The 17,167-nt window shown below is 41.5% G+C and overlaps 1 protein-coding gene across 1 annotated transcript; it reads left to right on the forward strand.

Annotated features, from left to right (window-relative positions):
• Positions 1-5,538: 5,538 nt before the first annotated feature.
• On the forward strand, positions 5,539-17,161 carry LOC147006899 (E3 ubiquitin-protein ligase Midline-1-like). Its single transcript, XM_085867741.1, has 4 exons — positions 5,539-6,271; positions 7,272-7,367; positions 12,311-12,544; positions 16,602-17,161. Exons 1-4 carry the CDS (start codon positions 5,672-5,674, stop codon positions 16,668-16,670), a joined length of 999 nt encoding a protein of 332 aa, XP_085723867.1. The 5' UTR covers positions 5,539-5,671; the 3' UTR covers positions 16,671-17,161.
• Positions 17,162-17,167: the final 6 nt, after the last annotated feature.

The following is a 17,167-nucleotide window of genomic DNA, read 5'->3' on the forward strand; positions in this document are numbered from 1 at the left end:
AAGATTCCTCGAATCCTCACTTCACAACATCTATAAGGATTCCATTTGCCTTCCAGTTCACCGTTTCCTTCCCAGTGCTTTTCTCATACAGTTTGATGTGTCGACGAAGACGATGAATCTCTCTCTGTATCGCTCTGGCGATTATATCGTCGTATGCCTCTGTGAGATGGTAGATTTTCATGACAATGTTGCTGTCGTTGGATAGGTCCATCAGGTAACTGAGTGATGTGAGAAACCCAAACTCAATGTTCATGTCACTAATCTGATGGGTGCATCAGGTCACTTCCTTGTGCAGCTGATCCAAAATTTCATACTACTCCCGTTTGGTCTCATCATGTAATGAAAGACCTGTGTCCACAGTACTTTCTTCTGCCATTTTCTTTTTCCTCATTCACCGCTTTCTGGAGATTTACATTTGGTCGCAAAAATTGTAATCCTAAATTTTTGCCTCCTCTACAATGTTATCTCATTCATTTTGCATGAATAAAACAAGGGCCCCCAACTTGGCAGCAGAGGCATCTCACCCCAGCCCAGCCATTTGGAGAATGTTTTGCATGTCATTAATCTCAGTTAGCATTGGCTTCCAAAATGATAGGTATATCGTCGACCGAGAATTAACAGGGTCTATCTGACATTTCATTCAAATTTAGAAGAAGTCCATGTAGAAGGGCAACAGAGGAAACTAAGTACGATTATTTTATGTAACCTTTATATGTACCTGTTATGAAGCACACGATATGAAAATAAAATGTTATGAGATAACGGCAATTCCACTTTGAATTTTTTATTTCATTTTTGTCAAACTTCAAAAAAGTGTAGTTGGACCCTGTTAATTCTTGGTCGGCGATATGGTGAAAATGTAGGTCATCATGCTATTCAACAAAATATCTGCATCTGACTGTGTTCTGCGTCTCAGCATTACTATCACGAAGCTGCTCTAGGGCTTCAGATGTTTCTTGCAGGTCGGACCATACAGTGTCAATTGCATCACGCTTGAAGCTCCATTTGATCTCACAAACTCACTTCACAGTCTTCCCTGACACAAACTGCTTGAATATTTTTCACCGGTGTGTTAAGACAGAGGAAAACAAGTAAAGGTGCTCGTTTGTCCCAAAAAGCCACGGCGTTCACTGTAGTTGCAGTGGATTGTACCCCAGTCAAATTTAGAAAATGTTTGGTACACTGAATGAAGACGGCCTGTGGCTTGATATCGGTGATCGCTGTTGAACACCATGGTGAACCCCAAAATCATAGTGGCATTGTTGTACCCTTGACCATGGAGGTTCATGTGTTCAAGGCCATTGTTTTTCAGCTTGCTGACGATTTGTTGTTTTAAAGCATTAGCCATGGTGCCTTCTCGGTGCCTGAAATCAATAAGGACTCCTTGACTTTCACTTTCCCACATGAGATATGGAGATATCCGAGGATCTAAGACATCTGATCAATGTGCGATTGATCTGGAGTATTATCCAAGATGAGGGCATCGTATTTTGCAGTTTCGACTTCCTCGACAAATGATCGACTTGACCCGGCAATCCAAAAGTTGTCTAAATTCGTTTTTAATGGTGGGTGAGAGGTATGTGGTGGGGACCATCCTGAATGTTCATCAAATACTCTCTCATTACCAAATCATATTTCCCGAACAGTTTCATCAATGCCAGGAAATTCCCCGGGTTATTCGTCGTTTCGGGTGAGAGACTCTCTCGATGCCCACAAAAAGTGAGATTTTATTCCATCAATCACATGTTTGAGAATGCTGCACCACTTTTCCACATCATCTTAAATCTGATGTTGGATGTCATGATATATTGTTACTCCTCTTTCCAAGTATATACAGATCTCTTTCCACTTCATCAATGCCTCATCATGACCTGGACTTTGTTCATGCTCAGATACTTGAGGTTTAAAATTCTTCCACTTGTTAAATCCCTCGTTCTTGGCAATGTAGTTACTAACAGGGTTGAAAAGACAGCGGCAGAAGCAATAGAGGGTGTCCACTGAACGTGAATAGAGCAATCAGTGACGTAGGGCTTTTTCTCCATTCTCTAGCTTTTTGATAAACCATTCCACAGATATACTACGGTTATCATTGTTTGGAAAAGGCCATCTCTGTTATGAATGCTCAGAGAGGTCCTTTCATCCTCAGATCCATTCTTATTCAGTAGGTTGAGAAATCGGGTGTGACCTTGCTGCAACATCACGGAAGATATTGTTATGGTTGTGGTGGTAGATGGAGAAATTTCATAGCAAAGTTCGGATCGTCCAAAGATGCTTTGTCCGTGGACATGTAGGAGACATCTTGATGGAAATTAAGGTGGGAAACTGAGCTTAAGTGTTACGTGTCACCACACTAGGGGTAGGAGGGGTGGTGCCGTCTTAATTAGATAGGGATTAAGGTCAATTTCCCCCGATATGTAATTGCCCCCAGTGACCTTTCCCTTTGTTTTTGTATTTCAAGACCGGCGATAAAGGGGATCACGTCCTTAAAACAATTACAACCGAGCTGCACGTACAAGCAGGCAAGAAGCCCTGTCTCCAAGGGTGACGGCTGGCGGAGCCACACACCCAGAGGTGGATGATTGGGTACGATGTCAGAGAGCGGGTGAAAAGATTATTAAGTTCGAAGAGCAGACAGTAGTTGTGAGAGGAATGTGGCTGGGATGGAGGATCTCACTTTGTTCTCCTCTCAGCACGATGAAATGGCTGGGCGATTCTCGTGTTCGTGCTGGTGAATTTGCAGCATGCTGGGCAAGATGCTGACCATTGACTTTTGGCAGGGTCGTAAGAGACCGACTTCGAAGCCTCGTGTATATCACCGAAGGGAGCGGCGCCATTCTTCAGAGAGCGGTATCAGCAAGTGCAATCGACGAGGAAGCTGCATGGTGGTTGGTGAGCCCTGACATTGAATACCACCTCACAAATTACCTCACGTACGTTTCCCGCCCAGAGAGCGGCTTGGTGCCATTTTGGGGGCACGTTTTCCCGAGCAGGATGAAGTGCTTCAATCCCAAAGTTCAGTTCAGACCATCTCTGGACAAAGCTAAGTGCCAGAATAAAGGGAGGATTTGCTTTTCTTTTGTTTTCCCCTTGTCTGTGTGTGGAGGCACCTCGACATTTGGCTTTAATTTATCTCACGTTTATTATTACAATTTGAATTATTAGCCTTGAAAATACTTCTATTTTCATTAAATCCACGTTTGTTTTCAGTTGCTGGTGTCCACCTGTCTTTTGTGGGTTCGAGTATAAACCCTTTGTGCTGTGCTTCCGTCACTCAACCCGTGCCACCCTGCCATTCCCCCGCACGCCATAATCTCTGAGGATCACATGTCTGCCGCCGAAGGAAAATCGCTCTGCGATCCGGCCTGGTCAGTGTTAACTGCCCGTCCACCACAATTGGGTCGGGGGGATTAAACTTAACCGGCTAGACCCACGGCAATATTATGACCCCGGGGTTCTGTGGTTCGCCATGAGGGGAAACTCCTCAAACAACTCCCAACCTCCGGTCCTGCAAGCCAACTCACCACGGATAATTATGCGGCCCAGCGGGTTGTGAAGCAACCACAAACGTCAATCAGATGGACAAATCTCCCATTGCTCCTTTGTCTAACACCGTTTACCTGCTGGGGGTGACATGGTCCAACTAACCGAGGCTCGCACCCTTAGCATGCACCCGTTACTGCCAAGTGGAATAGTGAGTGTAGTGCTGGCTATTTAATGAAGCAAAACAGTTGGGGTAAAACTTACCAGCTATCACAAGTGCAGATGTTTGAGCAATAGGAAAAGGACACCATGAGCAGGTTGGAAGAAAGAATGTATGGATTTATTTATATAGGGGGTGGGAGTGGGGGGGGAGGTTTGTGTAGCATGGATATGCAGTCAAGGTTTTATTCATATGGAATGGAAAAGCACATAGTCACGTCACTCTCCCGTGAAAAAGGCCAAACCTCCAATAAATTGCAAAATAAATGATTTTAATTGCAATGAATGGCTTAAATATTGTTGAAAATGCAGGCAAGTCGACTTGGTGGAACGTTTTGAAATTTATCCCAAACTGTGGGGTATATGGGGTATTTCAGCAAGTCATGAATTGAAATTTCAAAATACATTTTATTTCATGTGAAAGGTAAAAGAGAACATTTGTACATTTGTCATGTAATATGTATGAGAGATGGATTGTGGAATACGATTTAAAAGCAGTTGATTAATTCTTGTTCAAGAGATGTTGCATTTGGTCTATTTTATCTGGACAAACGAAGGTAAAAGATGAATCACCACTTCCAGTCATAATCAGGATCCTAAAAAGTAATCATTTTTGACAATTATTAATACTTTCAGGAAGAAATACTTATTTTCATCAGCTCTTACTTATACTTCCAGACAATTCAGAGTTCATCACAAAGAAATAGTGTTGATGTTGTGATCAGCATTATCTGCCACATGAAAAACAAAATGCCCTGGAACAATGTCTGGTATACTCGTGTCTTTCAAGGGCAGCCACTGTGCATGCTGAGACTCTCATTCCTCGGCCACGGATAAGTCCTGATGTTTTCATATCCCTCATCAATACCTGCTCAATAACTAGTTCTGATAATCCAGCCCGGTCACAGTCACTCCAATGAACAACATGGCAGCCTGATTTGAACAGCGTAGAAACATCTGGTTTGTGTGTTTCAAGCTAAATAATTTGTTGCAAATAAATATACAAGATTTGTTGTACATATTGTGTCCAGTGGCGGCAAAGTACGGCAGCAAGTCTTTGAGAGACTGCAGGTGAAGATACCAGTTCCCTGTCCTCTCTGCCTTGATGAAGTAAATCAATCATCTCCATGTATTGTATCCAAAGACAGTATGAGAAGTCACCAAGGAAGCCTTCACTTCTTGTTGTTTATACTGTACTCTGCCAAGAGAACCATCCAAGCACTACGTTGCCAAAAGTATGCGGATACCCTTTCTAAAAAGTGGATTTGGCCATTTCAGCCACAATCATTGCTGACAGGCGTATAAAATCAAGCACACAGCGATGTGATCTCGAGACACAAACACTGACAGTAGAATGGGCCGGACAGAAGAGCTCAATGATGTTCAACTTGGCACCGTCATAGGATGCCAATTGTCTCATTTCAGATTTATAGTATTGGATTATTCTCGTCTCATCACATTACATTCTGTCGTTCATTTATCCATTTATGTTGAGGACTGAGGCAATCACACAACCAGAACCAAGATAAGAAAACTCTTTTACACATTCAATCTTCACTCCCCCTGCATGGAGGGTTGAAATATCCATTGTACCAATGTGATGATACCAGGTGTGCCTTTTGAGCTTTGTTTTACTCAAACTCTCATTCAGTCATACATCACATCAGATGGTGTACTCGTGAAATCACATTGTAATCTGTGTTTCTGTGTTTGTCAACACAAGAACATTGTCATCAAAAACCTAGAACTCTGTTCTGTTTCCTGTGTTTGGGATGAATTTTAGGTGCACCTTCTGATTGGCTTCTTATTCAGTTTGTAGTTTCATTTCACATCCTGAATGATCATTCCGAACCGAATTGTTATTTACGTTTATATACTTGGTCTTTCATTACTTTAAGTTTTTCTAATTTTCAATCTCCATTTTCAGGTTTCAATTCAATTCTGCTTCACTCTCTTCTCTGTCCCCAAGGAGATGGCTTCTTCTTCCTCCAATATTGGAGATAGTTTGGATGAACTCACATGCCCAGTGTGCTTTGACCTCTACAAGGACCCCTTTGCTTTGCCATGCGGCCACTCGTTTTGTCGTGTGTGTATAGAAAGATCCTGGGAGAGCAGGGAAGAAGGCACAGATTGTGTTTGTCCAAATTGCCGTGAGGTTTTTCCACAAATACCAAATCTCGAGAAGAATGTGACCGTTGCTAACTTAGGAGAAAAGATTCAGTTGAAAACGAGAGAGGTTGGGATGGGGGTTGATGTCTATGATGCAGAATGTGGTGATGTGAAATCAGGGGGCACTGATAGTTACTGTGAGCTTTGTAATGGAGAGGCAGTGAAGAGGTGTGTACCTTGTGAGATGCTCTGCTGTGTGCAACACCTGAAGCCTCATCAACAGAAAGGGCACAAACTGGTGGATCCGGGATTGAAGATTGAGGAATTAAGATGCATTGAACATGGACAGCCAATCCTGCTCTATTGTAAGGTTGATGGGACCTTGATGTGCGCCATGTGCACGGGTGAACAACATCGGAACCACAACATTGTTTCTGTGGAGATTGCTCATGCTGAACTAAAGGTGAGTAAATCAGTATTTAATATTTAAACAAAAAGTGTTTATTGTTTTCTATTATATCCATTTGTTTTTTACATTGAGAAAGCTTGTGTTTCGGCCTGAAATTTTTTTTTTTTTACTTTCCGATCGGCAGTTATCCATTTATGACCAGTTGTTACGTCGTGGTCATGGAATATTCCTCACAAACTTGAGATTTAATTAATTTAAAACTAGTTTTTTTAATATGTGGTACAGGCTCATGGAAGAGTAAGGGCACAGAAGAGATTTGGACAAAGCATAAAGAGAACAGCAGGAAAAAGGGGAAACACCAACAGCATGATGGAGGGAGAACATAAACTGAGATGGTAAAACAAGGGTATTTTTCTTTCAAAGCAGTGAGGAGCATAAAAATCCCTTTAACGTCACATCATGAAAATACCTGAGAAAACGGTAAAACACCAGAAAACTTTCAAAATGTTTTGATGTTTGAAGTTGGATATTTTAGGTTTTCAAAAATTTTCAAGCAATTTAAATTACGAAATATATCTATCTTTACCTTCCTCCCGACATGTTGTGATGGCAATATATATATATATATATATATATATATATATATATATATATATATATATATATATATATATATATGTAATCAGTTCAGCTACCTGACAAAAATACTTATTTAAATATATAGTGATGTAATCATGTCAGCTGAACCAACCATCTACCTTCAAGACAACTGCTAAACGGTCTTAAGAGTTAATGTGATTCTGGGACTTTATCCTCTTACACCTGAAGAGTGAAAGAAAAGAGATATTATATAACTTAAAATAAATTACCATCATCTTCACTGCTTTTTCGTCGATATATATATATATATATATATATATATATATATATATATATATATATATATATATATATATGTATGAATATGTATATAATTCTGTGCAGGATGTTCCTTTTTAATCCACCACAGAGGTTCATGATTCTTCATTTCTGTTGTTTTTTTTATTCTGTGCAGGATGTTTTGGCTGAAAAGTGTCCTCATGTATCACAGTCAATGGAGAGCGTTGCATCCCAACTACAGCAGGTTCAGGAAGAGGAAGAGCAAACAAAGGTGGGAATCACCAATGAATCAGTTCACCCCCATCTCCCCCACCCTCCCCCCATCCCTTTCCCCATTTTAAAAAGGGAATGCACTCGAGGGAGGTGCTCACTCACGCCATTATGTTTCTCTTCTCATACATTCCTCCGAATACATTATTCCAGCCATCTTGGATTTTCAAGATGGCCACCACGTAAAAACCTAAATCTTCCAATACCTCAGCTTCTAAGCCACTTGGGATCACAATATTGGTGTCTAAACATACAATTTCTGGGTCAAGGAATACAAATATACCATTTAGGAAAGTAACATGATTTTTATCAACACAAAAAATAAAACAAAATGCTGTTAATGTACCATAATCACTGAAAATACTGCAAGGATTATAACTATATATCAACTGTAAATGTGACAGTATATTGTCATCACACACCACTACACATGTATTTTATTCCTAGCCTACTTCTCACAGTGACAACTGCAGACAAAGTGCCACATCCACTTCGAATCTTGCAGCTACATTTGACGAGTTCACTGCAGGCTTTGGAGACCACAGGTAACATGTTCCACACAGGAACCCATGGATTGCTATCCTCATCGAGAGTCCAGCCCCAACCTTCTGGAGTATGTGCGTGTTCAATCTGCTCAGTGGTGCACCATATTCCTGCCTGACATGCAACTCGCTTTTTTGTGCTGCAATCGTGCATCCTGTGTTGGGGAAGTCTCTCCGTTGTCTTCCTCTTCTGGCAAAACAGCTCCTTTCTAATTTCATCCATCTGTTGCGGTCACTGGTCTTATCATACAGCATAACAATGAAGTGTTCCAGCAGCTGGAAATGTTGATTACCAACCTCTACTTCTGTGTAAGGATGAAATGCCATGCAGATAAAGACACATGTCACATCGTGATAGCAGTTCCAAGCCTCCTATGCTGACTTCTTGCCTCTTCCAAAGAATGCAGATGTAGTATCACATCCCATGAAACTGTGAAAGATAGGGAGGGCCAGGGATTTCTCCCGACCCAGTTCTTCATAAATATCATCAGGTCTTCATAAATATCATTGATGTGATGATGTGTAAAGTTCTTGCCCGTACCAAAGGCAACTCAAATGCTCACATCTTGACACAGGGTGATCAGGTGATTGAACTTGCTAATGAGAATCACCACCACATCCTTGTCAACAGGGCGCACCAGACCGTTGGTACAGTCATTCTGAAGAGCATCCTGTAAATGGATCAGCAGCCTGGTGTCCACTTCTTCATGATCACATGCCCATGGTGCCATGGATCGATCGGTTCCTCGAAGAATAGCTGTGACACCAGATGTGATGATGATTTCCTTCTCTCCGGGGCAATCCACAGTGGCAGTCTAGTTGGAAAGGAATGCAAACAGTTCCTGTTTATTGGCTGGGTCATGTAAGAAGTCGGTCCAGTTTCCTGGGAGCTTATGTTGCCCGCAACCTTTCTCCGAACATCCTTTCCTCGCTTTTCTCTCATGGATTCTTTGATGCTGTTGGGGATGTATGTGTCCCATACTGGAACAAAGACCCGATCAGCATACTCATCAAATGTCACAATGTATGGAGTGGGGAGGAAGTGCACCACAGCAGCTCCATCAAGAAGCTTCATGTCAATGGAATCAGGAGGATCATTGTGGGTGTCTTTGGTCAGAATGTTCATCAGATCAGATTTCTTTTCGAAGCACAATTTTCCATCATGAGATAGTGAAGGGGGGAAGGATGGTTCTTAAGGCTGAGGAATGTACTCATGTCACTAACCCTGTGCTGCATCTCAATGTAAAGGTGAGAGAATAGAACAACATCATCCTTGAGTAGGGAGATATTTCCCACTTGTTTGGTCTTGGCTTTTGGCCGTGGACAACTAAAGAGAGGAAGGGCATTCTTCTTAATCGGCTCATGAATGGAGGATCCATCCATCGGGACCATACTCTGTGCAGAGCGTTGGTGCTGCCAAAGTAGTCTCCTTGCCAATTCGGCACAATCCTGAATGGGTCGCCACTCCGCCATAGGATACAAGCTGGCACTCTTTTGCCGACTTCAGAAGGATGACAGGCAGAGTCAACCCCACCTGCTATTAATTCAAGATCCGAGTGGGATTTGAACTCAGGATCTGAGGATCCCAAGCCCACCAACCTAACCATTAAGCCAACACCAGGCATAGGAATGGAGGATGTACGATCAATAATAACTTCTTTGAAATATTTGGTATTCTGATCCTTTCCTTGACTATGTACTGTTCACACCATGTTCGCCAAAGATTCATCCAAAACATTCCAAGTGTCTAATGCCAGTAGCTCATTACTGCCATCAATGAAAAGGTTTCCCAGCTCATTGATGACCTGAACCAGACTCACAGCCTGCTCCTTGAAACTTCTCTGTGTGGAAAATCTCTCTTCATGTCACTTAACTTCTCCATCTGTTTTACTTCTTTTTCCTTCCTCTATGTTGATGGAATTGTTCTGCCTGGAAAAAAAAACTGAAGATAATCAAGCCTTGTTTTATTTTTGACCAAATAACCAATCTGGCGCTATCCTAAATGGTATAGTTGTATTCCTTGACCCTGAAAATGTATGTTTGGACACCAAGATTATTATCCGAAGTGGCTCAGAAGCTGAGATATTGATAAAGATACAAGTTTTTACATGGCGGCCATTTTCGATTTTCAAGATGGCCACCACAATGTATTCAGAGGAAGTGGTTCCTAAAAATGGAAAGCTGATGGTGTGGGTCGCATCTGGGGAAAATTTAGTGCTTTTATCCACAACGTCCGCATCCATTTGCTGAGCTGCCTGACTCTTTCTCTCGTTTTCTCTGTCTTCCTCTTTTTCTTTCATTCTCTCTCTGACATTTCTTTCATTCTGACATTACCTCAAACGAGGACAGAGTTTATCAGCTGTGGCCCTTCCATCTCTTTCTCTTTCTCTTTCTCTCTCTCTCTCTCTCTCTCTCTCTCTCTCTCTCTCTCTCTCTCTCTCTCTCTCTCTCTCTCTCTCTCTCTCTCTCTCTCTCTCTCTCTCTCTCTCTCTCTCTCTCTCTCTCTCTCTCTCTCTCTCTCTCTCTCTCTCTCTCTCTCTCTCTCTCTCTCTCTCTCTCTCTCTCTCTCTCTCTCTCTCTCTCTCTCTTTCCCTCTTTCTCTCTCATCTGTGACCTTTAATTTTTTTGTGTGTGACCTTTTGAGATCAAACATACCAGTGGGTTTACCTCTAACATGGACGGAGGTATATCAATCAACGCATTTGCTTTGAATTGTATTGTTATGGCCCAGGGATCAGGGCTCGCCATGAGGGGAAGCACTGGCATCTCTCCAGAACACGCGGTCCTGAGGCCACAAACCACAGAAAACTCCGCGGCCCAATGGCTTGAACTTCTTACATAGCAGTTGCCGCTTGACTGTGATAACCGGTCTAGTAGGGTTACGCTTCGATGTTTCCATGATGCCTTTCTATTGGCTCGAGGCCTTGCCTTCAGTGCCACACATGGTGATCTGCTGAGCGGAACATAAGGTGCAGCACCGACTAACAGAGCAAATCAGGTGGGGTACAACTTCCCGTCTGACTCCACTTGTACACTGTATCAGACCAATGACGTAAAGACAACCGAGACGGATTGGAAATACAGTTAACAACAAACAATGATTTATTTACACACACAATCAATCATTTAAAAGTGCGTAATTACAGACAAGAAAGCAAAAGGCACATAAGAGCAGATTTAACAAACACATGTTCTTTCTTATACAATCTTACTTACACAAGAGATTTGGCCATCATTCAATCAGGGAAAAGAAGAAAAGAAAAGAAAAGTAAGCAGAAAAAAGTAGGGTCAATTTATTTTGTCCCTCATCTCACACAGCCTAACAAGGCTGCGACAGAGTCCATATACACTCGAGAATGGGCAGGAAAGGATGAGGAAGATGAGCAGTGGTGATGTGGTGCGATAGGACATTCAGCTGTGCAACTGATGTATCCAGACCCAGCAGGCAAGTCCTCTCCAATGTGCTAGATATGTGACTCACCCTCCTCTGCCTCAGTTTCTTCCTCCTCAGGATGTCACTTTTTCTCCCATCTCCGAGTCTTCTGCTCATTGCAAGACAAGCTTTTCGGAAAAGGATAAGCTTTGAGCTCCTTTCTCCCTGCAGGACATCACTTTCTCTCCTCTTGTCTCTTGCCCTCCTGCCTCCTTCTTCTTCCTCTCACTCTGAGCTTTCTCCATCTCAGCTCGTGCGAGCCTCCTCATTTGCCCATATCCGATGTGGACGGGTCCATGATGCAGCTTTTGGAAAATGCCACCATTTATGAGGGAACTCTCATGAGCATCCCCAGCCCTCCACTCACACACGAAGGATGTGGAAAGTGACTCCAGTTCCTTCTTCGCGCACCAACTCTCTCTGTGCCGTTCCGCACCACACCATGTGAGAGGCACTGTCCGCAGTCCATGACCACCAAGTGCCGTGCTTTGTGCCATAAACTTGTGAAATATGATAGTACATGGATGGAGAGATGCAGACAGACCAAATGTACCCAATTTATGCCTGGATGGAGTGAAAACGTAGAGGGATTCCGTCAAACTGAGGGATGAAGGGAAGGCTGCGGAGTTGAAGGTAAGACCGATGGGTTGAAGGAGGGATTGGTAAGTTTCCCAAACCATAACAATATTTTCTATTTTCATTTTCCTCCTCCATGTGCATCAATAAAAAAATATATTAATCCTTAAATGTTAATTCCGACTTGTTGGAGGTTGAAATCTCCAATTTGATTCCTGGACCCAATAAGCGTTACAGATAAGAGTGGCCACTTCATTTTACCTTCAAAACCACTCCTGGAACCAGTGATTTGATTTTATCCAGCCATAATCCATTGTACCTTTGTTAGTTTCTACATTTTCTCTTGAAGTTGTTTCTTGATTCTTGAATAATTCAATCAATGATTCCTCCCAGAACTCAGGCAGAGATGCTGAGGACATGTTGGAGGAGAAGCGAAGAACCGTGTGCCAATTTGTGAATGAATCTGTGGATCTGATGAAGAGTCAAATCAACAAAAGGAAAATGGAGAAACTTTCTCTTCTTGGGAAGCAGAGAGAGAAACTGGAGCAGCAGATGGAGTCTCTACGTCAAGGAAAATCAACAATGGAAACAGCACTCCAGGAGCTGGAGACCATCTCTTTTCTTCAGGTGTGGTTTATCAAACTTATTACAAAAGTTGTCATTTTAAAATATATTGTTTAGCGGGAGTCTATCACTATTTAAGGATGAACCTTGAGTTCAGGGACTGTTGCATGTCATGGTCGATGGAAAATATGCAGTATACGATACAATGCTTCAACAATGATTAATGAAATGGATTAGAAAGGTGAGTGAGTGTGTTTACGTCACATTTCCACATGTGTTTACGTCATGCATGAAGTGAGATTTTGGTTTTTATCAACATGATGGGTTGGAATGAGAGTGAGTTTATGTCATGGGGTTCAAAGCAGTGATACAGCACGACCACTGGGACACTGTTAAGGGTTTCTAATCGTTCCATTCAAGGATACTATCCAAGGGATGCTCATAAGGATGTCCAAGTACCATGACAGCATGGCTTTCATCAAGTGCTGGTTCATCTTGAATATATTGGTTGATACAGTGCCAAAGTGACCTGTGTGTAACACCTGGAGAATGTTAATATGAATGATGTTCAACCAACTACTTCACATACTCTGTACCTGAATGATTCAATGTTATTCATGTGAATACTGTTTGGTTAGAGATTTATCTAATCAGGCGTTTTCACCAAAGGGAAGTGCAGCACTGCTTGAAAAATGAAAATCAAATTTATCCTTTTCTTTTAAAATTTAAAATGTCTTCCTTTATTACCCCACACGCGAAGTGAAAAGCACGGTTATGCCATTGGTTCATGTCCGTCCGTCTGTATGTCTTATCAATTTATGATTGTCGGTTTATGCTTATATGATCGTCGGCCGGTTTAATTCATCACAATTGTGCATTCACAGAGAGGAGTGAGATAATATTTTTAGCTCTCCCTGCCTGACAGTCAAACAAAATTTAAAATAATTCCAAACAGAAAATTTACTATTTTTAATGATGTGATAAAGGACACAAACAACAGGTACAAATAACAAATTTGAAACGTGTGAGATGCCGTGGTGTAAGACACTGTGAAAAATGGTGATAAAACCCAGAATTGATTTATTTATATGTCTTTAAACCATTATTTAATTGAATTGTCCATGACCACTGTAGAACACAAATCACCTTCATAATACTTTCAAGAATCATGTTATAGATTGATATCTGGCATGAGAGGGTGCGGGTGCAGTATCGTCCAGTGGAAATGTGAAAAAGCATGTAATGGCGTAATTATGAATTTTTTTTTAGTTGATTCATCATCTCTGAGCTATCCTGAATCAGAATCAGCCGGGTGCCAGACTCGCACCCTTGAGGAATTTTTTTTTGGAGGCGAAAAACAAAATGGCCACCACCGACTTTCAATAAATTCTGGTTTGGGCTCTCTCTTCACTTCTAATGCACTTACAAACACAATTTTGGTGTCTACTACTATGTTTTCATGGTCAAGGAATCCGATAATGATAAAATTGAAGGGGTATATATAAGACCTGTCTCATATTTTCAAGATTGCCACCATTTTAAAATGAAAATGGCTATTTTGCAGTTCCACTGATCACTTCGAGTAAGAAATTGAATTTGATGAACCCTCAAATATTAATACTACGTACAATAATAGTCAATGACAGCTGAAGTAACTTACTTGCAATGATCAATGAATTTATGATTATATTTGAATACGATTTTTACACAAATATATCCTGATACATGTGGATAGTTGATTATGACTTTGGCTAATCTCTAAAAGTAAGTATGTACATGTATATGATTTTGAAATTACCTTTTATTTTTAGGCAAACAAATATTAACTTTGTTAAGGATGCAATGTTACACGTTATGTTCAATCTTCATCATCGTCGTCATGATTAGCAGCTACTGCCCTTGTCTGTTCATTACAACAGTCTGATCCAGCATTACAACTGCAAAACATTGAACATGACATCTGTGCTGCCACACAACCACACCTTTCGTTGGAACATGGCCTGCTGGTGGAGCATCCACACTTGATCAACTGCAGAATGGTGACTGGTGCAGCAGACACATCAGGTGGAAGTGTGGTTGGACACAACGTCGCACCATCCTCACCTTCTTGCCATCCATACTTGATGGGATCCAAGTTCAGAGGGTCTGACTGAGTGGCCGATTTCCATATAATGGCTTGATGATGAGCGCGATGTACATGTTGAACAAAGGCATCATGCGATGGGGGCAACGACTTCAATTTCGGAGCACAGGTAATCTTGGAGTTGGCCATCTTAGACTTCCACAACTGATACCAGTGTGTGGACATATCACCTTTGGCTTTGGAACCATAACAGGCAGCAATGAAGGTAGTTGCCTCAGATATCATCTTTTCCTCGTCTGCTTCCAGCTGACCAAGTAAGGTGGGATGATGTCTGCCCATTAGTACCTTCAGCGCTGTGGCCTTTCAATGCCAAACAAATATGACACAGTATTCGCATCCGGCCAGAGTATGTACATCAGGCAGATATTTGGCGATGCTTTTGTGTTTCAGTGCTGTTTGGCGAATGTCTATGTTCGCCCTCCCAGCACACGGACTCTCCATGCTGACATCCACAGTCATCTTTTCCTCGAGGTAGAAATGAATCAACAGGACAAAGACATCTGTATCGGCAGAGACCACTTTGATGTGTGAGTCACCACTGACACCTGACACAATTCCAACGAAGTGATGGATGAGGATGACATCTGCTTCTTCATGGTGTGTTTTCAGATCTTGTCTCTGGAGAGTGGAATTGTTCGATGCTTGTACTGGTGTAGGATATTTTCCGGTAATCACCAGTTTGGTCTGGTTGTCCACAATGTGGGTCATTAGATACTGACAGATCAAATCAATCAGTGGTACTTTGTTGTCGGCTACATTTAGGACCACTTTTTGCACTGGAAGTGTTGTGTGTAAGTTGAGTTGATGTTTTCGACTTGAATCATGACCTGCGCGACTGGATCTCGTCATTTGTTTCGTGCTGATTTTGATGTACCTGTCGAAAATCAGGTATACGTCACAACACTTCAGGTGGTATTTGATGGTTCCCATGAAGTTGATCACATAATCTTCAACTGTACCATTTGTAGGGCAATGTACAGCCCATAACATTGGCACATCGATCGATGTTGACAGCATCTGGAACACCTTGGATTCGACTTGATTGCTCAACTTGGACTTTTGGCTTCAGGATTTCTTTCGACTGAGCCCGCATCACACCGCTCTCATCAAACAAGGAGGCTGGGACAGGGGACAGTTCGTAAGAGAAAGACATCCTTGATATCAATATCCCTGTATTGTTGGAGACATATGACTCGGATGTAGATCAATTTGGTATCATATACTGGCCTTCCATCCAGCTTGATGCTCTTCTTGGTCGGTCATCAGGGTCACTTTCTTGGTTAGTGTCTTGTTGAAGCTTGTTGTCCATCCAGATTCAAATTCCGCCATCTGTTGTCATCCAATCTTGAGAGAATCATCAACGTTTACCTTGTCTGTCACATGAAACATAGTAGTAGACACCAAAATTGTTTGTGTAATTGCATTAGAACTGAAGCTACAGCCCAAAACAGAATTTATCGAAAGTTGATGGTGGCCATTTTGTTTTTCGTCTCCAAAAAAAAATTCCTCAAGGGTGCGAGTCTGGCACCCGGCTGATTCTGATTCAGGATAGCTCAGAGATGATGAATGAACCAAAAAACTTCATAATGACGCTAAAGCACGCTTTGCCCTGAAATGGCTTTTTGGCATCGAGACCAGTATCAGGGGTGAAGAAGAAGCCACCAGATGGCAATGTACGATAATGATTGATGATGTGTTCTCTGGTGATCAATAAAACCTCCATCTCCTAAACTGTGACTCAACATCGTCTTATTACAGTGTATAAGGGTGATGAATAAGACTGCTCCTGTTGCGCTAAAGTTACAATTTTTTTTTGACGATCTTTAAAATCATCATTTTATTAAAATTGAAGTATTTAATTAAACACTTTATGGGGTATCATGTTCGGTGATCTCTCTTGTATTTAATAAATGAAAAGAAACATTAATTCATTCATTTGAGTATCTTGATCTCATCCTTTGTTTTCTTCCATTTCAGGGTTACAAGGACCTGCTAAAAAGGTTTGACTGCATTGATGGTCACCAACACTTTATCAGCACATCCTGATGTTTTTAACCCAATCATGTTTTAAATATTTAAATGTATTTATAATCCTCTCCTTGTCGAATTATTTTCACTTCACAAAAATGCCAAACTTTCGGTCCCCATCGTGTTGTTGTTTTTTGTCCCACTTTATGTATGTGAGTGTACCTGGGATAGTCAATAGAGCTTAAAAGAAAACAAGGTTATTCTATTTTTACCATTGAAACCAACTCCTTCTTTGTATATTTATTTAAGATACAAATTATCCATAAAAGAGCTTCCACTTCTGGCTTCTCACAAGGCAGAGAAGTCCAGCTTCGCTCCTTCAAAGGAAAAACGTTTCCCCTCAGATTTGTTCTGCTGTGGTTGTTTTTTTAACTTACTTAATGTTTGTTCATTTCTGTTATTGTGAGTCCTGAATGTCTTCATATATTTGTTTATTTTTGGTATGTAGTCGAGGCTCATGGAGGAGTGAGAACAGAACCGACCAGGATGAAAAAGAACAAAAGGAACAGGAGAAA

Source organism: Eptatretus burgeri, unplaced genomic scaffold (assembly GCF_056783735.1).
Source record: "Eptatretus burgeri isolate ZD-2024b unplaced genomic scaffold, Ebu_testis_v1 Ebu_testis_scaffold_1205, whole genome shotgun sequence".
NCBI classification, from domain to species: Eukaryota; Metazoa; Chordata; class Myxini; order Myxiniformes; family Myxinidae; genus Eptatretus; species Eptatretus burgeri.